The following is a 23,703-nucleotide window of genomic DNA, read 5'->3' on the forward strand; positions in this document are numbered from 1 at the left end:
GTGGGGTTTTTTTGGTTTGAGTTGGGTTGCTTTTGCACCAAGGTTGGCCACCAACATGACAGACAGTCCTCTCAGGGTGGGAGGTGGTGAAGGACAGATGTTCCAAACATGAGACAGATTGCATCAGTGAAGTGTTTCAGTGCGTTGTTATAGTCATGAAAGGTTATGGTTAAAAACTATGGTAGTTATTTGAAGTATGCTCATAAACCATATTTCCGTCTGTATCTATCATTAAACAGTGAACTCTAGTTAGACATCACTTCCATCAGACAGTTCATATGTTCATTGGAGTCCAGTATGGGTTTTCAATATACATTGTTCTGAGTGCTGTCAATTCACAGTACCAAAGCTGGTGCTTTTACAGTGTTTAATTCCAATTTTAGAGTCCTTTCAGCTTGTGTAAATCTGATGTAAGGGTTAACTATTACTCTGCTGAGAATTTCTTACTCTTTGGAATGTGGAATTCAGTAATTTGTGTGTTAAGACATGTGTTTCAACTTAGGAAGAAAGTATTCTCCTCTGAATAACTAATGAGGAGAAATCTAATAACGGACAGTAATATTTAATCTATTAACAATGCAACTTTCCTTGCAGAATTTAAACTTTCTTCACAAAATGGCTCAACAAAATGTTTCCTTTAACAAAATGATTTTACTGATAATTTTTGCATCAGTCCAGACTGGATGATAGTTATGACTGATGGAGAAATACTAACTTTTTATGAACAAATGGTTAAATGGTAACAGCTGTATATGAAACACTAATCATGGTCTTAAGGTTATTTTAAAAACATCTGAAATGCCTTCTGCTTTTGTTCATACAAATTGTGAGCTCCTGATGCACATTTTTATTAAATTGAAGGAGGAAGTGTTTTACTTTGCTACAGAGTGGTAACTCTCTGAAGTATTTCAGAAAGCCTCCAGTCTTTGAAACTACGCAGAATAAAACCTCGAAGTTTTGTTAAACTAAAGCAAAGTATTCTGTTCATTTTGGCTGTATGATCAGAAACAGTCTGCATATTAAAGCTATGCTTAGAGTTCTTCTAAAGTAGGTTTTGTGACTCCATCTATTCTTTGTTGTCTAAAAKAGTGAGAATGGTGTTTTAATTAAAAGCATTGCTGTGTAGGATGATTAGTGATGTGAGTTAAAACTTCAGTTATCCCTAATAAGGACTTGCTAGTTTCATAAGCAAGAAAAACTGAACTCAAAATCTCACTGAAATCTCCCAATTGTCTTTTTCTGTACCTGTTTACTAGATTTCTAAAAGGAACCTTAGTATTTTTACGCCCTTAAGAATATCTTCAGTTTTTTAAAGTGTTTTCCTTTCAAATATAACAGCACTCCCTTTCAACAGCTGCTCTGCTAGAAGATTGCAATCACAGCTTTGTTTTCTTTCTTGCTGCCAAAAAACTGTGCTGCAAATTCCTGTGCAAAATTTTATTTATGACACTTTTTATCCTAATTGAACCAGTATACTTGCCTTTCTTGCAACTTTTCTTCCAGTTCCTGGACTTCAGACACTTGGCTTCAAGAATCTCAAGACTTAAGTTTTTGCAGTTCAACACTGCCCTCTGTTCAAACCGTCTGCCTTACATTCGTCATCCGTAGTCTGAAATTTTTTTGAAAAATGCTTGAATTTCTGCAATTTTTTTGTCAACCATATTTGAGATGTGCTGTTTGATATTAAGGGTACTTCCAACAAGATTTTGAGCATATACCAATTCTCTAATACATTTGGAATAGATAAACATTTGTCATTAGAATTGTTTTCAGAAAATGTTGGTGCTCTATTTTCTGATTTAGGTAACTTTTTGCTTTGTTTCATTAGTCAAGTCTTAGTTTTATGACACTGTATAGTCTTCCAGCATTCTTCTCTAAATGATGTGAGTAAACCATTAATGTAATCTTTACAATATGGAAAACCTGAAGATTTCAGTATAAAAATATCAGTTGTTTAAAGCCACACTTTCGTGCCTCCTGTATCACTTGCTGTAGCAGCATAGATGACTGGATCATCAAGCAGACTGCCTGATAAAAGAACCTCTCTGTAAGATCACGCTAGGCAGTTCCAGAATACATACTTTATGAAGGTAATTTTAAGAACTAAATCTTTCGTTAGCTCCTTATGCTTTAAGAAGATTGTATTTAAAGAGCCATTTAATGACTGGTAATTTCAAAATGAAAAGGGGATCAGTATTTCTTTATTTGGTCAACACCTGAATGTTCAAGAAAACATTATACTTAATTCTAGAGAGAACAAATACTAAAGTAAACAATTATTCACCATCATAGGTAATTGGAAAATGTGTTTGTCTGAAGAAAAATTCAGTTTTATTTTGCTATCATAAAAGTATCCAGTCACAAATAATTGCTTCAGACATTAGATATGAATCTGTGGTGTGTGGCTGTTCTGAATTACTTCAGTTTCTTGAGGAATAGAGTTTACTCTAGTCACAATACAGAGGTACTTTTATACATTTCCAGTGCAGATCTCCCTCTTTAAGAATTGGAGTTAATATTGGAATTGGCCCAAACTGTAGTATCAGCCCATTTCTAAAACTGCACTGTGTTTCTGACTGGGGGCCTGCCATGTCAGTGGCTGTGGGATTACACAGAAAAAGTCTCATTTTAAAGCCCGTGTTCCCTCAAAACTTGTTAAATCTATGAAGCAGCGTTTCAGTCAAGTGGTAGTGAATTAGGTTGAATCTTGCAGCTTGTTCAAACAATTTAAGATCTCTGTGTAGAATTAAGAKTGCTAGAAAACTTCAGAACGCAATTACAGCCCAATTATTGGTATTCATAGTGAGATCACGAATCCACAATCAAGCAAAATGTGTTTGATAGAAGCAGCAACTTGTTAGTGTTCTTTCTATAATTTGATAAGTAAATGCTGATTTCCTACTTGGATATTACAAGACACAGTATCACTAATCCATTTTAGTGAGATTCATTAGATTTCCTCACTGAAGGAGGAACCCACCCTGCCTTTGAAGACAGTGAATAATAATGCTGAGGAGAAAAAAACAGTCCTAGACTATACAAATTTAAGATCTCTGACAGGCAACCACTCCCTCTGAGTCGTGGAAAAAGCTGATTCCCTTTAAGAATTTGTAGTGAGAGGTGACTTTTGGCAGCTTGAATGTACTGCTCTGGAAATTCCTGTTCTTAAGATGGAGCAGTTAAAGGAAGCTCAACATAGATATGAGGGCTCCAATTTTATAGCATGTTACACTTCTGAAGTTTCAAGCTGTTGTGAAAAGTTTGTGCGAGTTGCACAAAGAACAACCCAAATTTGCCTCTATAATCCTTACTATGCTTAGTCTGATTTCTTATAAATTTAATCTAAGCACATACAAAGACTTCATCCGGGAGGGAAAAAAAGTACTTCAGGGAATAAGAGAAATGGGTTGATGTTTGCTTCATGTAACAGAAAATTGTCATTGAGAAGTTCAAGTCTATCACAGGTCCTTTATTTTCTGGTCTAAATCTTAACCAGCACTGGTAGTGCAATATGGGAACCGGTATGCTCCATATCTGTACAGTGCTTTTGTGACTGTTCAAGAGTGGTATTTTGGGGCGTCAAGAATTTTAAATTCCACCACCCCACTTTTCCCCAAAATAGTGCATTGAATTTAATGTCCAAATTGAACATTTTGTTATATTACCTGTAGGTGCAAATTAATCCTAATATAAGGTGTAAGTCTCATTAGTTGTAACAGGCTAAGAGTATGTTTAAAAGACTGAATTCCCTTGCATTTCTAACAGTTTGGAAGTAAACGGATGACTTGTATGTAGTGTACATAAGCAATTAAAAAATTATTGCAGCTTCAGTTAGTTTTTTCCAGAAGCAATGGTGAAACACTCCAAACTGAAATCCAGGATCAGCTTCTACAGACAAGTGTTCCACTTGGCAGCACATCTTGCTGTTTTCACATGAGCAGGCTGCTCTGCAGAATTTTAGTGTCACTTCTGTTTGAAAGTGATTTTGATGAAGACTCTTAAGAAGGAAGAGGGCTCTGCACAAGAGCAGCATAATTTGCTTTTATATTTAGCCTCCAGAGAACTATTCTTTCTGAAGGAGTGTCCATTGTGCACATTAAAATTAAGTTTCTATTTAGGAAGAGATTTTTAATTAAAAGCTCTCATGTTACCAAAATCTACATAATAAAATTGATACTGGGGCAATAGCAGCTTTTTGAAGCCGTTCTTAAATAAATCCATTTCTTTCCTCCAAAGCTTTAAAAACAAACAAAAAAACAGTTTCTCCTTCCAGATGCTCTATTCTCTATACTGTGTGGAAGCAATCCATTTTCACTGATTGCCAGAAGATTGTAGATTCTGGTTCCAGAGAGTTGAATAAGTGGAAGAAAATGCAGAGGGCATTGATGTTTAATTTAAAATCAACAACATATAGGAAATGAGTTGATATTGGTATATCAACCAATATGGTTGTTGGTACTATATATTTTTCTTAACACATTTTCTTATTCAGTTTATATACAACAATTTCTCATCAAGAAAACTTGATATTAAAGGATCTGTACTGTATTCTCCTGTTCATCTTACTTATTCATACTCTTTCTGACTGGTGTTCTCAAAATAATATTCCTAATTACCTTTATTTAGGGTTGTCATTAAATATTAATGGCTATAAAACTGTTAAGACCACTGCATGTTTTATGTAAAAATGGATTCTTGTATGAGGATGATGTAGGTGGCGAAGAGTTATTGTGTTAATTATGAAACTGCAGCCAACTAGAGATTTTTCTCCTGTAAGGCAAAGGTCAAAAACATTTATCCAAAATGAACTTTTTGCTGTGGTATCAGCTAGAAATCAAGATATAACAGTGTCCACAAGCCTGTTACATTCCACATCATTGTAGATTGAGTAAGCTAAAAGGGCTGAAAAGAAGACTAGATGGAAGAGAGAATTCAGAAAGTACTCGATTGTTGTGGTTAAAGGCATTTGTCTTTGCAGAAATGGTCTTTAGTTAAATATTTTAATAGACGAGATCAGTAACATTAGGTTGCCTGACACTTCCTTCTTACATAACTCCGTTTTTAGTTGCTTGTAATTTTGCCAGATGTAAACTGTTAGGGCTAAAACTCTTTCAACTTCAAACTTGCTCTGTGTTTCACATTTCGTTGGTTTTGGAAAAATTCAGTCAAAGTTCAGCCTTTGCAGGAGGGGAAGGCTTAAAAAAAACCCTTGTTTTTCAGAACTGAAAAACAAAATCAAAGGCTAGAAGCTTGGGGCAACTCTAGGTTTTGGTGTGATGGATCTCAAGTGGATGGTGGTCTGTGTATCAAGGAATTGCCTTTTCAAGTCCCTCTTGAAAAGTGTCCAAATAGGGCAAAGTTCTAAGCATGTGTTATTCTCCCAAAAGTTTGTTAGGTGCATGTCAGTCAGTAATTCTTATTCACATTTTACATGATTAGCAAAGTACTTATTGCTGAGTATTTCCTGCTGGACAAACTAAAAGCATCCAGAGTACCTTAGGATACTACTGGCAAAGGGCCATTAGACATTATCCTAAAAAAAAAAAAAAGACTTGATTTCAGCTGTATTCTTTGCCTGATACACGGTTAAGATCCACTTAGTGACCACCTCCCGAAAGTTCATTTAGAGTTGGTTTAGGCAATGAGCACACATCCCATCAATATTTAACCACATTGAATAGTAAGAACACTTTTTCTTTTCAGTATTTTTTTCAAATATACTGTTAAAGATGATTCTCAGCTTTTTTTTATCTGTATCTCTTTTATATTCCTGATAAAATTCACCTTTCCAAACATATCTATATCTGAGCCAGTCATTCTAGTCCTTYTCTCTCAAAGAAAAAAAATGGATAGTTTTAGGATGTAGCTCATTTGACCTACTTTGAATGTCTACTTTTGGTAAGGCAAATCTCACACCTTGTTACTTCTCTCCCTCTTTTAAGGTGCAAAACTTTATTTTGAAGAGCAAACTATGCAGAGGATAGCTATGCTTGAAAAATAGATACAGCCCATGCTTTGTTTCGCTTATGTAGCTTTGTTTCATGAAAAGTAGTTTTGATTGGAGTGAAATCCTGTCAAAGCTTCTAACTGATTTCTTTCCTATAGCAATCTTCATTATAAAGCTCCAGTATACACTGGTGAGTTATTCCAAGTGTGTATTTACTCATTGATCTGTGGAGCTTTAATTTAAAATTTGAAAAACAAATGGATTTGAGCATGAATGTTCAATAGCATTAGAATGTAGTTGCAAATGTCTAGACAAGTCACTGACAAACTCAACTGCTATAACACCATATTAGAAGCATTTTATAATTATCAGTGGAGAATTTAAAAATGTAGAAGGAAGAATCAAAAGATAAAAGGGAGCTGGAAATATATTCTTGATTTCACCTACATGTCTGCATGCTTCTGTTCATTGCCTCATTTACTATCTGTAACCTAGATTTCTTTCATTTATTTTTTTTAAAGATGCCAAATATATTACTGGACTGTAAACATACTTCTAAAAATCATTCTTATGCTATGGCCTCACAAAAATATATAGGCTAGGTTGTGTTTCATTTACAAGTGTAATTAACACTGCAGTTTGCTAAAGCAGTCCCTCTTTCGAAGGACTATTTGCAGACTTCTGCTATAGACAAAATGACTATTTGAATGTCATATAAGACTATAAATCCACAAGTATATTTTTACCAAAATATTGCCCTTAAAATTTCAATTAGATGATACRGAGAGTTACAGTATGTATGTATTTCCTTGCCTGGTTTTTAGCCTTTTGTTCCCTATGAAAACATTGAGGGATCTTACCTCTTTACGTTCCTGTTATTCTTTCATTTCTAAAATGTATACACTGGGAAATATGGCCCAAACCGGGGTCATTTTGAAGTTTTTTCATGTTGTCCAAAATAAATGCATAGAAAAATTCCTTCAAAAATACTTTTTTGTTAAGTGTTTGAGATTGTAATGGTACATGCTTTTTGAAAACTCCTTCACTGATTGGATTATCTTTACTTAAGGTTTAGAGAAATCTTTTTGTCCTTTAAGACTGAATCATTTTTACATACAGTATTTCAAATAATGGTATTTGCAAAATAGTAACAATATCCTACTTGTTTGTTGTGTCCAAATTGTATCTTTTAGTTAACCTGTTCATTTATTTTTTTCCTTGTCAGATGAATGGGAGGAGTTGTAACATTGCATAGATTTCTCTTCACAAAAGGATTCAAAATTCCATTTTTGTGGAAGAATCAAACCCACTTTGCTATGTTTTGTTCTGTGTAGTCTTCCTAGAAAGTTTTTGCTAACAAAAAGGTTACATCTATAGCATCTATAGGCCATTCTACTCCAAAAAATGGATTGTATCAACTTCTCTTTTCAGTGCTTAATTAAATTAGATCTCAGTCTAATAAGCACCCTTTAACACTAGAGCTCTTTTTTATTTCTTCTACTTCAAATCTAGGAGGTGTAACTATAATATGTTATACCTAAAGAACTATAAGACCTATTAAAATGTTGGGTTGCAACATAGGTATGTCTTAGCTTTACAGGGGCTTTATGCCAGTTGTATAATGTTGGTTTTCAACACCTTTATAAATGCACAGGAAAACAGAAAGGTCTTGAAAGTTATTTGTAGACAGATGTAGTCTGAGGAACATAACTGTGTGATGCTATTTTTAATATGCTCTTTTGTTTGATATTAAAGCTACTTATCAAGAAAAAGTCAGAAATTCCTGACTAAATTGTGTTTAAGGAACGTTAACTTTTTATTCAAAAAAATGAAATAAAAAGGAAACTAAAGTAATTCATTTTCACMAATGAAGGGGCATCTGGGAGACCTGGCACGAAAGAGGACAACAGTGTTATAGTAGGATGTTGACAGTGAACACTTCTTTTCAAGAATACTGAATGGAATGCTTTAATACAGGTGAAAAATCAAATTGTCATCTAAATGAAAAATATTTTTCCTCTTTATTTTCTATTATATGGTATCTGATTGAGGAAACTGTTCCCCAAGGAGATTTTAGAGAAATGAGCTGTACCAATTTGCTTGTTTATTAAAGAAAAGTTATCTTTTTCCTTATACYTTAAACTTTCACATCTGGTCTATGTGACCTTCATTATTAGTTATTGTGTTTTGTTTTCTTCTGCTGCTGTGCTAATGAAGTTTTTTGTTCTGTTTTTAAAGGAATGAAATATTATGATCTCATGCAGAAAAATTCAAGTCTAAAATGTCATAAATCGTAAAACATAGTTTAAACTGCTCCATTTATTTAGAAAAAAATAGCAAAAGCATAAAATAAAATGTCAATAATTGGGCTATAATTTATTTCTAAGTTGGTTTTGAAGAATCTTCTGTTTTATTTCTGTATGTTATTCAGCTATGAAAGGAAAAAAGTTGCGTAACACGCTGCTGCTTGATAGGTTGTCACTTAAACGATGCAGGATTTGGATCCCTTATCTGCCATCAAATTGCATTTGAATCTAATTTCATTCCTTTAATGTAGTAAGCCATATGCCAAGTGTGCTAACATCATGACCACCCAGCATTATAATCATGTATAATAGAAAAATTTTGCTTTATTTGTAAAGTTCTAATAGCCTTCTGTTTATAAAGGCTGTTACCAAATTTAGGTTATTTTCACTATGGAGCTATCAGGCATTTCTCATGTCACACTTGGGTGATCTCAGCTCTAATGATTTCCCAGTGGTCATCCTTCCAAAGCTGGTGGAAGCCAGACGACTGATGATGATGTGATTGGGTGAGGAGTAGGGATTCTCGATGGATTAAATCAATAGCAGCAGAGTTGTGTGGATGTAGAATTTCTTTTGAATTTCTTCAAAAATAAATTTGAGAAGAAATTACAGCACAGGTGGTGGTAAGCACTTGAAGGAAGTTGTCAGAAATGAAGAAGTAGCCCCTGTGTATGTAGTGGGTACACAGCTCTTGGAGGAGTAAATGGTGGTAGTGGAAGAGYGCTATGATCCTTGAAGGTTGTGCCTACATTAGTGTTGTAGTTCAGGTCAGGAGTGTGCTTTTACAGCCCCCTGCTTGGTTATCACCACTTACCATGCGGTGGTGTGCATTCCAGAGGAGTCTTCAAGTGCAAGAACTGGAATCCTTTAGATGTCAAAGGGGGCTGAGGGTTGGCTCTAAGAGCTTGCCTGCTGTGTGCCAGCCTCTAATGCATCTTCAGTCCCCAGGACCAGATTAGAGCTAGTCCAGAGTAAAATTCTCAAAACTCAATGTGGATGTCTGGTACCCAGCACCAAGTCTGTTGCTCTATATAGGTCAGCTAAGCCACTTAACTAATGCAAACACAGCCAGTGTTTATCCATAGATAGCAAGAGAAACAGAACCAGAAGAAACATACATTTGAAGGATGAACTGAAGTATGGTAATAGTGTGGCAAATTGTACAGAGGAAGAAAGCCAGTGTGAAAGTAAGAAAASAGTCAAAGGAGAAGCCAGTAGAACTGAAATGTGTTGAAGAGGATGTCTGTGGCTTATGGTCATATAAGTATTATTTCTGTGCTTCCCTTTAACAAGCCACATGACCCGTTTATTTTTTGGCTACATACAGTGTCAACAGTGCAATAGTAAATGAGTCAACTGGAATATCATTCCATTTAAACTTTGCTGTATGTTCAAGGTTGGATCCCATTTTTGTCACTTTTGATAGTCTTATATCTAGACAGTGACCACAATTTTATGTCATTTCTCTTTGATCATTTAAATAATGGGACATTGCAGTACACTGCTTAGTTTTAAAATTTCAAATGGTAACTCTACTTTAAGAGTTTCACTCATGAATGGTAAAATCAGCTATATCATTAAATGTATGCATGGCTTATTTTTCTATATAAGCACTCAATTAAGATGGTGAGAAATTCATATCTTCAAGCTTGTAAATTAATTTAATGGCTTAAATTTTCAAGCTATCACTAAATATTAATCTACTAGAAGTTCAGTTAAGTTGCAGATATACAGTTGTATTTCTAACTGCTTGTTACTCATGTTGGTACACAATGTGCATCTGCATATAAAGAAAGTTGTGTGACAAAACATTTCTTGAGAAAGTGAATCTGAATATTTGATAAACTGTGGATTGAAGTGGTTGCAGTTGGCCTTTAGCTTTTTTTAACAAAAGTTCTCTCTGCCGTGTTACGATTGGCTTTACCCATATAATGTGTTGCTTGTAAGAATAAATTGTATCAAAAAGTAGAGACACTGATCTTCATACCTGCAGATATGTCATGGCATATCTTTTTTTTTTTTTTTTAAACCTTTCAATAGGCTGAAGCTGAATTCATTTTGAGTGCTCTGAGTTCTGAAATAAAAGGTTTTCTAATGTATTTTCTTTAGGGGTTACTTTTCAACATGTTTTAACAGATGCAAGTTGTCTTAATATTTAAGCAGTATGGTGAAAACCCCTGTTCAAAATATTTTGATGGAAAGGCAAAAATTATTTAGGTGTTTACATGACGTTTATCAAACAAGATGCAAGTGTGTTGTTTCTATCCCTTCAAAAAAAAAGTTTAAATTATCCTAGACAAAACATGCTGCTTCTCATTTTATCAGAAAATGATGCTTTAATGCTAATACTGTCATGCAATTACACCAATAAAAACCCAATGTAATTTATTAGAAGGTKTTCTCTTGGCTATCTGTATGAATTGTTTTTGCAGCCAGCAGGAAGACTCATAAAGGTGACCTAATCAATTCTCATGTATCATTTAGAAAAACTACAATAATTTAAAGTCAGTTCTCAGTAAACTGATTTCTTATCTAGAATACTTACCTGGGAAAGCAAGAAGCCTAACAGAATTTTTATGTACCCCACAGAAACTAGAAATCGAAGTCACATTGTCCGTACATAGATGACTTATAAGTAGATGAAAGCATTGCTCCAGTAAGAGAAATATCAATCACAAAAAGTAGCCATATAGGTGATGTTTGTACTTTGAGGTTGTAGAAGACCATAGGATTTGGGTGAAGTGTGAAACTAGCTATGTTTGAAGGGTCAGATGGCAAAGAAATTGAGAAGTGGTACTTTGCTCATTCATTAAAGTATGTATCTTGCATTCTTCCTGTTATCATACATCCTTTGTATTAGTTAGCCAAACTGGCTGTGTCTTAAGATGAGAAAAGAGAATACTATAACATATAACCTTTCTATAGTTTTTTATTTTGAAGCACAAAGTTAGTTATCTGTAATCTGTACAAACATTATCTTACCCTAGAGTATTGTTTTATGAAAGTAAGTCAAATGTTGACTTCATTATTTCACATATATTAGGCTTGATTATAATGTAACCTTAAAAACTTACCTGACTATGGCAAAACTGCATTTTATTTCTGGCCCTTAATCTGCTAGGATCTAGAATTTAAGTCTTGTTGAAAGGTGACAAGTTTGGTTATCAAAGAAGCAGTATTTCTCGCTGGCGACAAACTTTCAGTTGAGCGTCTTTTCGTCTGACTCTATGCCTCTGTGTTGGCAACTTTCTCACTGTGGCTTATGATTTCACAGACAGAGGGAACACTGTATGAGCGAACTCTCAAACAAGGACCTAACAGCCAGTTTCTACTGTCTTCAGTTCTAGACATATAAGCTGCTGCTGCAGTGAGAAAATCAGAAAGGTGGTCACTGGCTTCTCTTCTCTGTGGAGCCTTAGTCATGAATTACCATCATCTCAGTGTTTACAGTGGTATAAGCAATGTAGTGTTGTGTATTCTTGCTTGAAATTTTGTTTTATCTACATATGGAAACGCAGGCACATAGCTAGACGTTTGCTAGAGTAGTCCAGATGAACAAAGGGAGCGTTTCACTTGGAAAGAAAACTGGTGGACGCTTGTGCTCCTTGGAGTCTATAGGATTTTGTTCTAGAAACCTAGATTAGCCCCTGAGAAAACTCTTCTTTCCAGAACTTTGCCAGGAGACCCCCTCCCAAATTCAGAATGAGGACAGATTAAACTTCTCCAGATATTTGAAGCCATTTCTATTTTCTGTCTTTACCGTGGTCTTCTGGCATGTATAGTTTTGTGGGGAGAAGCAATGCAAATCTTCAGAAGGTTTGCAAAAATAAATTTGTTAATATTTTTTCTTTATAATATGTAGCCCATGTAACTTTAGCTATGTTCCTTTTTTCTCTGTGATCGTTGATGCATCAGTCTTTAAAACTAGAGACCATACTGTGATTGATTATGCTTGGTATCTCTGCTTCTGGGAAGCATGGAATTGGTTGATCTGTGTAGTTCAATGAACTATTGAAAATGCACGTTTGTTTCTCTCTAAGCCTATTAGGGCTAGAGGAAACAAATGATAGACTAGTGGCATATTACAAATGCCATATATCACAAAAGATGATTCCTTCTTCCAGAAGGAAGCCATGGTGGCTGGGGAAAAGAAGAGGTACTAGAAAGATCTGGAAAACTGTAGAAAGCACCAAATAGTTTTGAGGGGTGTTTGAGGCAGTGGAGGATGAGAAGGAAGGGAAAAGTAGAAATAATTACAGCAAATCATCTAGTCATCTACCAAAGCTGTGCTCTTCTGATGGAGACAGGACCAGTGTACAGCTGTTTCCTGAAATGATTTGGAATGTGTTTGGGTGAGGGAGAAGGAAAACAGACCTGGGAGAAGCAGCCCCACAGGTGAATACCATCTTCACAGACTTCTGGCCCCGGGATGGGTGCCAGGCTGCTCAGAGCAGCTCTGGGAGACGGTGAATAGTTTCACATCTCTGCAGGCTTAATCTAGCACTTGTTCAGCATCCAACTTTTCATGTGTTCATAAAATTTCTGGTGAGTCTGGTGAGTAGCCCAAAATAGTGGTGCATAAGAGAGGAGTTTTCTAGAGATGGTGGTGGCAGCGAGGTTCAGTGCTGTGCAACACCATAGTGGGTGTTAGAAGGAAGGTTGGGGGCATGCTGTGCAGTGAGGGAGTAGGAAGAATGGAGTAAAGAGTATTTGAACTGTGTAACTCAGGGCGAGATATATAGTCGTGGATACTGAAATGCCAAAGCTGAGCTGGTACAGTACAAATTCAGRCCCAGCACCTCCAAGCTGCACAACTTTTAGAATCAGCTCTGCAGTGCCGCCATTCTTGGATAGCTTATAAACCCACACAGAACTGTGAGGTGGCTTCATGCAGTACAACTTGGATGTTTCTAGCAGGGTTCCAGTGTGCTATCTCTGAAGAGTTTTGGGGTTTTGTTTTAATTCACCTGGATTTTTTCACCCTTCTGAGAATTTGCTCTGGCATTGCAGTACAGAAACCCTGCTGTGCAAACTGGGTCTTGCAGTGCTTAAACAAAGGCGGCTTTGTTTAGTGGATCTTTTTCAGTGGATCTTAATTGTGCTTGATATCTCTTGCGCTGTACTCCCAATGCAGCTGATAACACTTTTATTAGCTGAGTTTACTGTCAGGGATAACCTGGTCTAATTCTTGTATAGCTGGCTGGAAGGAAAGGGAGGGAAGTGACCCTAAGCACACAATTTGGCTGCCCCTGTATTGTATAGCTGTAAAACTAAGGAGCAGTGCAGTCAAATGTGATTCGCTGGCAGGAAAGTATTATCAATAGCAGCTAGTTATTAAAAGATGTTCCCAGTACAAATAGGTTTCTCTAGATGTGATTGACACATTGCATCAAAGTCTGGAAGACAAGAGGGGAGCATGTTCTCCTCAGTAGGAAGATTCATYTCCCAAAAGAATTCAACAACAGTGGCACAAATACTTGTAAACCACTGAAGTTTTCCTTCACTCTACCAATTAAAATTTCTTTGGTATTAGCTGTCACCTTCTGCAGAGTTTTAGCATTACTAAATGTTTAATACTAAAAACAACCCCTCCAAACCCCTACTAAAGTCCTGTGTTCATTAAATTCTCCTCGCAGCTGCTCRTATGGATTTAAGCTTCTTCACTGAAGGAAGATATGAGCCTTAAGCTGATGCTTCTCAGAGGATAATGCCTGGAACATCCATATTGCTTATCAAGAGATATCTGGATACCTTAGTAAAAAGGCATTTTCATTTGTGAGGATGAGGGAGAATTTGGGATGAACTAGGGAAGAAAAGAAGGTACAAAGAGTGTGTTTTATGGAAACCAATAGAAAAAAAGATGTAAAATATCAGGGATGGTATACAGCTTTAATGTAAGGAGTGGGTCTCAAGTTTTTTCAAACATTTTTTTAAGGAAGAAATATAATGCTTCTAAATGAAAATTGCAAGACAACATTGCAGATGCAAAGCTGCAGATCAACGAGAGCTTGTGTTAAATAATTTTCCTGTGTGGAAGTTACTGATGTGCAAAGAAAGGAGAATGGGATTTCATTAYGCAGGGGGATGTTGAGATACTGAAACTGGTTCCATCCCCATTTACAACAAAATCAAAATTCTCAAAATTATCCTGAAAGGATAGTGCATGAGCTGACAGGAAGGTTGACCCTGATGGGTGAGCTGGCAGCAACTTAGAAGTTAGACTGCCACTGCCAGCAAAACTTTTCTGTTATTGACAGGTGGAGGAGGCTGCTTTGAGAGAATTATGTAGTCAGTTTTAACAAATACCATTGGCCAGAAGAGCAGGTAAAATTAGGTCTGTGTTATTTTGAAAGATGGGGATAAATCAATAGGGAGACAAAGGTATGCTTATTCAACTGTTGAAGCTGGGAGTCCTTCTAAAAATCTAGACACACTTCATTGATATATGTACCGTGAGAGCTATGAAGTCTGCTGTAGGAGAAATCACAGAAAGACACTCTTCACTTCATAGCTGATGCTTAAAGATTTGGAAATACTTTGAGCTGCTAACTGATGAGTTATTGCAAAGACGTAATATGTTATCTGTTAATTAAGGAGAAACACATGCATTAACTGGCTGAGGAAAGAAAAAGCCTCACAGGAGAGAACAGTGAGAGTGTAAACTTTCACACATTCAGGCTATTAACTAGAGCTAAAATTAACCAAGGTGCTGGTTCACATTTAGATCATGAGATTGAAATGGTCTTGTATTTCTCTGTGTTTTCTGCACGAAGCAAGTGCACAGCTTGTACAAGTTTGCTAAAAGTGTCAAGTTGCTAAGTTTCTATTGCAGCTCTTTCCCCTCTAAAATAGATGTACATCTTCCCTGAGACTTTTAGAAAGCTAACTTTATAATCTAAAAACCCTCTGCCCCAGCCAAGTTAACCTTGGCACAGGACGAATGCAAAAAAACAACTAGCTTTATTCTCCTGTGGACTTCTCTAGAGTCTGGGTTAACCTCAAGACAGCTCTATAATGTGTTGCTGGGTCATTCCTACTACCAAGTGGGACGAGTATTATATTTACGCATCCTATATTCATGGCACCTGTTCTAAGAGAGCTGTCTCTGCTCTCTACCATGCAGGGTCAGTGCTTACTTGGCCTCCAAGGGCTGCTTACAAAGTCAGCATGGGAGTAGGTCACTGACTGTTGTTGTATGGTCAGTGATGGTGATCTCATGCTGAAAAAGTTCAGTATTATCACTAATACATGCTTTTTTCATAAATCTTATGTGGCAAATGCCATAGCTGAAGTTCAAGGGAGCTAATGTATGTCACTAATGGCTTTTACTGGTTTCTTCCAGGATTATTCCTTCTGAATACATCTGAATGACTTTTCTTGTACAGGGTTTCTAAACAACTTAATAAATTGTTTCTCAGTAACATACACATGCACAAAACCTGGATTTTTTTTTCAAAGCAAAACTATAAAATTTAAACAGTGGGGGGGGRGTTAATTTTTTTTTCCTTTTTTTGAGAAACACTTTTTCCAAAGCAGTCATCTCTCTCCATATGGGTATGATGTAGCTTTTTGCCAATTTTCTTTGGCATTTGGTGATGTAATAAACAAGGTATTCTCCGCTTTCACCCAAATCTAATCAATTTTACATTAAGAGCAATGTAAGCTGTTATAGTTCTATAAATATTTCTTTCACTGTTCAGTGAAAAACTGAACAGTGGTAGTTTGAATTTGTGCCAGATACTTTAGCAAGTTTCTGTGGTATCTTCACATTTCCTTCCACAGTATGGAGGATTCAAATCATTGCAAGTTGTTAAAAGGCATAGGAAGCATACAGCACTGTATTTTTCTTGCAAAGTGATGGTTTAAAATACCTATGTGTGTTCTAGACCAGGTCAGTTGGGAAGTTTGAAAATGCTTTGAAATGCAGTTTGGTGAGAGTGACCATCTGCTCTTAGCTTCTTTTACTCCCTGCTATTAAAATAGCTAGAATTTGTTCAGATATTTCAATTATAATATAGTATTATCTTGTCCAAGTGTGAGTCTGTGTGGGCAGGTAATATAACTTGAATCACACATGATTATGCATATTGAGGGTATACCTATTAATGGACCTAATGATTGAGCAGTTGACACTGGGGAGAGATGTCTTTGAAAATGTGAAAAATAGCATAAACTTCTCATATACTAAATGTTTTCAGTAACAGATTTAAAAACTAATCTGTCCTCTTAGTATAGAGAGACTTCGCTAATAATAATCAACTAAGAAGTCGATGCCTTTTTTTTCTTAATATATATTCCTACTTCAGTATTACTTGGCTTAACCTTTGTAAATCTACAAGTTCAAGTGCTAATAATTCTAATACCTTGGTGGAAGGATGGTAATTAAAGTCCATGTGTTACTAGAATCAGAAAAGTCCTGTTATCCTTATTTTCTTAATTACTTTAACACTAAATAGGCTTCACTYACACATTCCATAAGAAGTGTTAAATGCTGATATTGGGTGCTGTAATGTAGGTTGTCAGACCTGAGAATATTTACCTTGTTCTTCTTTATTCTTGTCTGCTTAAATGTGCTAATAAACACTAAAGCATATACCAGAATTGCTGCTGCTATTATATTTCTCTGATTCCTACCATCTGTAATGATTTGGGCAATCTGTGTATAACTTGCAAGTTCTGGATGAAGCAATGAAATTGATTTATTGCTAATGCTTTAGTGTATTTGAAGTAGAACTTTTTCTGCAGCCATTGCCTTTCATCTCTGCAGAGCCATTAACCGACAGCTTCCATCTTGGGGCAATGGCTAAAGCCTGATGAAAAATAGCTTTCTGTGATATATCTGCAAGCAGCACTAGTCTAGAACAGCTGAATTTCCTAGAAGCGGACTATRAAAATCAAGTGCTTGTTACTGTCCTTTTAGAAACAGTGAAGTCTAAGTGGTAAAAGGCCTTCACAAAGGGAGAGAGCAAGGGCAGAGGAAAGAGGTGTGCTTTCCAGCAGGGGATCTAGCTTTGCTGTGGGACCAACTGAAGAAGAAAATGTAAAGCGCTGGAAAAGAAGACATCAGTTTGGAGAAGAGTCCGAGTGCAGCAGGGAGGATCCTGGACCTCTTGGAGGACCCCAGTCTTGAGCCAAATACATGCTCTAGACTAGTGAGAAAAAGGAGTTGAGCGAACGTGTTTCATTTTTTATCTAGGTCTGTTTTTCTTGTGCTTGCCGAAGTAAAGAGCTGTTTGTCTCAGAATCGAGAACAAGTGTTTTGTTTGCTTTAATTAATATTATATAATTATTCACTGTTCACTGTTAAGTGGACTGTAAAATCAGCATCTTTGAGGTCAGAGTTGAAGGAAAGGCTCTGCCTCAGTCACCTGGGAGTCAGAAGAGCCCAGGGCTATTCCTAGGCACCTACAGTAGGTGTGCATGAGGTAAAAGGGGAATAGAGCCTGTGTGCCAACCTAACCCGGACCAAAGGAAACCGAAGCGCCCTTGGAGCTGACATGTTGACAGTCTAAAGAGCTCCTGGCTAGGAAGAGCTCTTGCCAGGTAATAATACTGTCCCTTGAGATTCTTGTCTGTGAGACATGTAGGAAACAGTTCCAGTTCCTTCCTMTGATAGGTTCTGAATTGAAGTAAAAAGCTTTAGCCATCAGATTGTTTTTGAGTTGGAGCTATTTCCATTTCTCCATAGAAGCAGTTAAATGTACAAGGCTCCAGTGTCCTGTCCACCACTCATGCAAGAGGAACAGCTCCCCTGGCATTGGGTGAATATTTAAGTACTTGTTACTACTGTCCCCTCCTGTTTAGGCAGTCCACAGGTGTTAATGTTCTTTTGCAGCTGTGGCTTGAAAGGAATGGAGAGGGATAGGAAGACATACAGGAGAAGTTCAGGATGATGAAAGCTAGTGGCATAGTGCTTCAGTTTACATATCAGTGAGCAAGCTGACATGCAGACTCTGAAGAATAGCCTAGTATTGGCCCTAAGTTAATTCAGCCAGCATCTTTTCCTTTAGTGAGGGTGAATGTTTCAGGGCAATTTGTAAGCTATTAAACAATTTTTTTCTTCAGTAGATGTATGCTTATCTAAATATCCCTTGAAAATAAGGAATCCAAGAAGTACATTAGCAGCTATTAGAATGAAGGATTAAAAATCTTTCCTATGCCAATATGAAGAGCTAGGACATTAACAGGAATGCTCTCAGGCAATACTGTTCTAGTCAGGAAAAACAGCTGATATGTTACAATGTTCTGGTTTCCCTAATCAATTCTACAAGTACTTTAGATTTCATATAACTAATGTGTATTAATCTTGACCATTGCAAGTTTGTAATGGCTGCTAAACAATTAAATACAAATTGTATACAAACAATTAAAATGAAGCCTGTGCTAAAAATGTTAGTAAAAGAGAGGCAGTGTTACTTCTTAATGCAGGTGATAAAAAGCAGAACTTAAAATGGACTAATCATCCACTTTGTGAATAATTTATTAGTCATTTGAACTCCTAGTATGTTCTTCCATTGGGGAAAACAAAGTAAAATTCTGTAGAACATTTGAATGCATGTCAGAAGTGTGCTGTGGTCAAACTGATACTGTGGAATTGTTCCTACATTGTTATCAGCGAAGCGTGTGAAAAGCAGAATATGGGCATCGCAAGTCTTCACTCCCTAATAGATGTCACACCAGCTACAGCGTCCTTTGCTGCATGGCACAAGCATTTCCCCATATTGCTCTTGCATTATACAGGATTTCCTGCTTGCTATGGGGACATCTGCTTTTCAGAGCCCTGTTTTGCCAGTTCTCTAACTGCCAGTGTGGTTTGAGCATGCCTTTAGTTATCCCAGCCATTATTTACTGGGAAATTAAGTTTAATACATTAGTTTTGCCAGTTACAATGAAATAACCAATATCAAGTTAAAAGCTAATAAAAATACACTCATACTAGGCAGACAAGTGGCAGAACCCGTAGACACAGTCAAGGGAAACATAAAAGATACATATCTCCACTTACACTTCRGTTTACCTCAATATCCGTCTTTAATCTGGAATGGTAATATTGCAAAGCCTGACAAGAAGATTTTTAGCATTCCAGATGTTCACAAGAGCAGGGAAACTGCACCTAAACCAGAACTGTCTGCAAGCTCTTGCTACCTGGCCAGGCTGCTTCTCTTCTCTATCACTGTTTCACATGTGCAGTAACCCCAAAAAGGGAACCTGGCTATGCAGGCTGCCTAGGACCAGTAGTATACTTTGAGCAGGTCCTTGTTTCAGGCAGTTYGGCTGTGGAGTGTACTTACAGTCAGTTTGTGGTTTTGTTTGCTAACTCATGTAGGGAAGTGTCTGGTCTTTTCTCCAGTTAAGTCCCTGCCTGGCATGTCAAACTCTGCTCCTGTCCTGTTTTCTCATTGTCTGATAATAACAAGAAGGAGAATAATCTGTTGCCATCCTAATTTTTGGTAACTTGTTTGAAGCACTGAGACTGTCTCAGTAGTATAAGTGGCATTCAGAACCCAGAGAAACACCTCTTCACACATACCTCTTCCATGTATCTATATAGCTATGTAACTTGCTAATCATGCATTATAGGAGCTGGTGACTGGTACCACTACGTGGTAAGACCAGGATGAATAGTAACCTGTTACTCTGGATTGGTAATAGATTTGAAAGGCCTCATCCCTCAGAAGTCTGCTTCATTAGATGTGCAGGAAAGGGTGTAGCTGAACAATACAGTGAATCTGGTTTTAGGACAGTGCAATCAAAAAAAGTTGAAAAAAAATGACACAATGGAAGGTCCAGATCAAATATATACTAGCTTTTGCTAGTTCAGGTTTGTTCCAGAAATACTGATAGAATAAACTGCAGAGCAGACTGTATATTGGATCAAGTGTTGTTAGTCAGTAGAGCTGTGATCTGTTGCATCGGGTAGTTTGTCTTACTGCAGCTAGTGTAAAAACAACAAATATTGTATATATTGTATGCAATTTATTTGGTTTGGTGGATATGCTGGCATAAGCCATTTTGATCCAGATCAAAATCATGGCGCTTAGCAATCTGGTAGCGCAGAGGTCTAGTTTTAGTCAATGTAGACCTACTTTCTAGTGGGTTTGCTAATATTGCACAGCTAATGAAAGATAGATAACATACTCTGTTTTGAAGGTATAGGATTTACTTGCACAGACCTTAAAAAATTGAGGTGAAAGTCGTGTAATTCTGTCAGACACACTTTCACAACTTAATTCCAGGTATTCTTATTTGTAAATCAAGCCTTGACATCACTTGCATCTGTTCCTCATGAATTAACCTAGCAATTTCTAACCTAAAATTTCGACAAATTGAAATATGACACTTCTGCCAAGAGGTGACTCCCTGCATTGATGTCATTTCATCTGGTAATTTACTGGCTTTCCTAAAATAACTTGAAGCATACTGGAATGTCTGAAGCAAACTGTTAACTTAAAACTCAACTTTTTTTTTTTCGTCCTGATAAATGATTTTCTAGGTTCTGTGCATTGTATCTTTATATTTCGTTGCTATTCTATCTTCAAAACAAACTCTTCCCAAACTTATTTTACTGCATGGAATTTCTACCAATAAATAAAGAAAAATCTAAGCTGTCATTGCTGGGAATTTGGGGAAGGAGGAGGTACGGGGAAGGAAAGTGCTTAGTGCTGTGTAGTATACCATACCACTGAGAGTGTGAGAGTTTTCTGATAAAGAAACAGTACTGATAGTTGAACGTGATATTCCAGGAAAAAGGTATATGATATACAGGAGCATGTCTAGCAGCTGCTTGCCGAGAAAGGGCAATCTCGCTCCCATGTGCCTCGCCAGTACCACAGCGTCACCTGCTCCCTTGTAACAGCTCTCATTGAGAACTATCTGGAAAAACAGTGGATAGCTGTTACTATCTTAGAGGATTGAACCACTTTACCACACAGTTAGACAGGCAGCAGAGCCRATCAACTGAGGGACTGTCTAATTTCAGCCATCTGGGAAAGCGGYGAGGATGAAGGATTTACTCTTTTTGGCAGGAGCAAGCTTGTACAAGTGGATCTTCATTTCATTTGAGCATATACCTTCATGGAAAGAGCATGCGTATTTTTTCCTAGATTAAGTGGCTGAGTGTAACATTTTAAAGGAGTTACGAGTCTTCTGTGCTCCCATCGAGATGGTGATGTTGCCAGTATCTGAACAGGGTGGATGATGTGGTTAGTGTTATCTTTGATACTTTAGGATGAAACAGAGATGTTCTTAGTTGGTGTTTTTGTCATCAAAGCAAAAACTTCTCGATGAATGAACATCGTAGAAGGATGTTGTTTTTAGCTATTTGCAATTTAATCTCAATAATTTAGTGAAAACAATGACAAAGTGATAGAAGAGCTGATAAAAAGTAGAGTTTAGAATTAGTTAGAATTAGTAGTTGCAGACAATAGAAATGTGTCTTTATCATGCAGGTAATCCACCATCATATTTCCTTTTTTTTTCTTCTTTTTTTTCAGATAGAGATAACTTAACCAAATTCAGAGGAAAATGTCATTATTCTTATTCTTCTCAGGGATCATCTATAGGATTAGACAACCACTGCACATAAGGCAGTTTTTAAGGCAATAGTTTCTTCCTTTTTCTCCATGCTGTTCCTCTATATAGAGAAGGATATTTTCCTCTAACTCCTTCAAAATACCTTTGTATTCCAAGGTTGTTCCTTTCATTATCTAGAGAGATACAAATGTACTAATTAAACTTTTTTGAATTACAGGAAAAAAATCAACTGCTTGAGATACAGTTTGAGGTGGAATTTAAAAATGAGTTATATTTTTTCTTTTAATCTGTGCTCTATTTATCAACTTAAGAGTAATCAACTTTTCCTGTGCCTGGTAGTCAGAGAAAATGGATGTAGATGGTTTTAAGAATATTTTTCTAAATGTTTGTTTTATGGTGAAACGAATGCATTACCTTTAGTAACTCCTATAGCAGTTCTTAATATCTGCATCAGATATCTTAATCACTATGTTGTGTGGTCTCCAGTTGGTAGATCACAAATGAGGAAATTATTCATATTGGTGTTTAATCTTATTTTTCAATTTATCTCAGTATTCATGCAATAGAATTCAGTATGTGGCATCTTGCAAAAGATGCGTAAAGATGGCTATGCAAAGAAAAGTATTTTGACAACGCTGTTGTTTGAGGAAGTGATAGGAAGAGGTATAATTCAAGAAGTGCATAGTTACCAAGATAGAACCCTGCTTCAGCAATGATACTATAACAAATAGCATTCTAGCAACTGATTACAAGGTACCTCCATTTGTTAGTGTTAGAAAGCACACAGAAAAACTGTAGACTTGGCACATCAGAGAAAGCGTAGCAGAAACTGTTAACCTTACTTGAACACACATGCCTTCAGCATTGCCTTATTCAAAATCTGTTTGATGGATGTAATATATACAGTCTGCATGTGAAGGTGGGAGTTTGAGCAGAGCTTTACCAAGTACTGCTATTGGGGCCAGGGAAGAAAAGTGTGATGTGCTTTATATCTCTGAAGGGAAAGGTACTGCGGGGACACTAATACTGCAACTGAAAAGCGATCACAAACCACACTTTCCATTTTCAAATGCACAAAACTCTGCACCATTATACAGCTTTTATGAAATCCCCAAAATGATTATTTAGGCCAATGATACCAAATCCTACTTCCAGCTTCCTTGATTAGCACAGTCAGTGTATTATAAGCTTAATTATATTTTTAGTTGTTAAGATGCCAAATTAATTTTCTCTTGAAGAATGTTCTCAGTATTTGGATGATACTAGCAAAATCAAGTAAGGTTACAAAGGAGATGGATTCTAAGCATTACATTGCTTAGTTGTACTCTGTTATATTGCCAGAGAGAAATGAAGGATATTTGACTTTTTGCAGAGAAATCAGCATTTTGTTTTTGTTTTCTACCTTGTTAATTTTGTGTACATTTTCATACTTCTAATTTGCCCACTGAATCTTTACATTTTCAATCTTAAAATTTTTATTATACACTTTTCTTTTGGAACAATATCTTGTATTTAGATATCTACTGATTAGACATAAACATAGAATTATAGTTATATATATTTTTATATATATATAGTTATAGTTATTCTTCATCAGTATCTAATGCTATCTCCTACAGGGCTTCCTGTARCAGAAACTGAGTGATACAATTTTCAGTGAACATTTTTGAGCCAAAGCCAGGTAGAGCTGCTGTACTGTATCTGTAAGCACTGGTGAAGGAAGGCTTTAAACTTCCTCTGTTTCGGCTGATCTTTGGTTTCTCCCATTATGGCCTCCCAGAACTACCCAAAATCTCTATGGACTATAAATATACTATCCTATCCACAATTACATGTGCTGTGCAGGAGTGTGAGACATTTTTACAGGTTTACGCTGTTACAGACCTCACACTTGGCCTAAAGGAGCACTGCAGGTCA

At 36.5% G+C, this 23,703-nt stretch overlaps 1 protein-coding gene across 7 annotated transcripts in view; it reads left to right on the forward strand.

Annotated features, from left to right (window-relative positions):
* The window catches only part of CTDP1 (CTD phosphatase subunit 1), a 121,407-nt gene that overhangs the window by 88,718 nt on the left and 8,986 nt on the right, over nt 1–23,703 (forward strand). The window contains exon 13 of one of the 7 annotated variants that reach the window (XM_026079754.1): nt 7,821–7,924. The exons of 4 other annotated variants lie outside the window; for them this stretch is intronic. In XM_026079754.1, coding sequence (XP_025935539.1) covers nt 7,821–7,905 — 85 coding nt within the window. In that variant the 3' untranslated portion in view covers nt 7,906–7,924. Of the gene's footprint in view, nt 1–1,503; nt 2,079–7,820; nt 7,925–13,889; nt 14,105–23,703 lie in introns of those variants that run through there. 2 more of the 7 variants (XM_026079756.1, XM_026079752.1) reach the window with 2 other exon arrangements.

Source organism: Apteryx rowi, unplaced genomic scaffold (assembly GCF_003343035.1).
Source record: "Apteryx rowi isolate R43461 unplaced genomic scaffold, aptRow1 scaffold_50, whole genome shotgun sequence".
Taxonomy (NCBI): domain Eukaryota; kingdom Metazoa; phylum Chordata; class Aves; order Apterygiformes; family Apterygidae; genus Apteryx; species Apteryx rowi.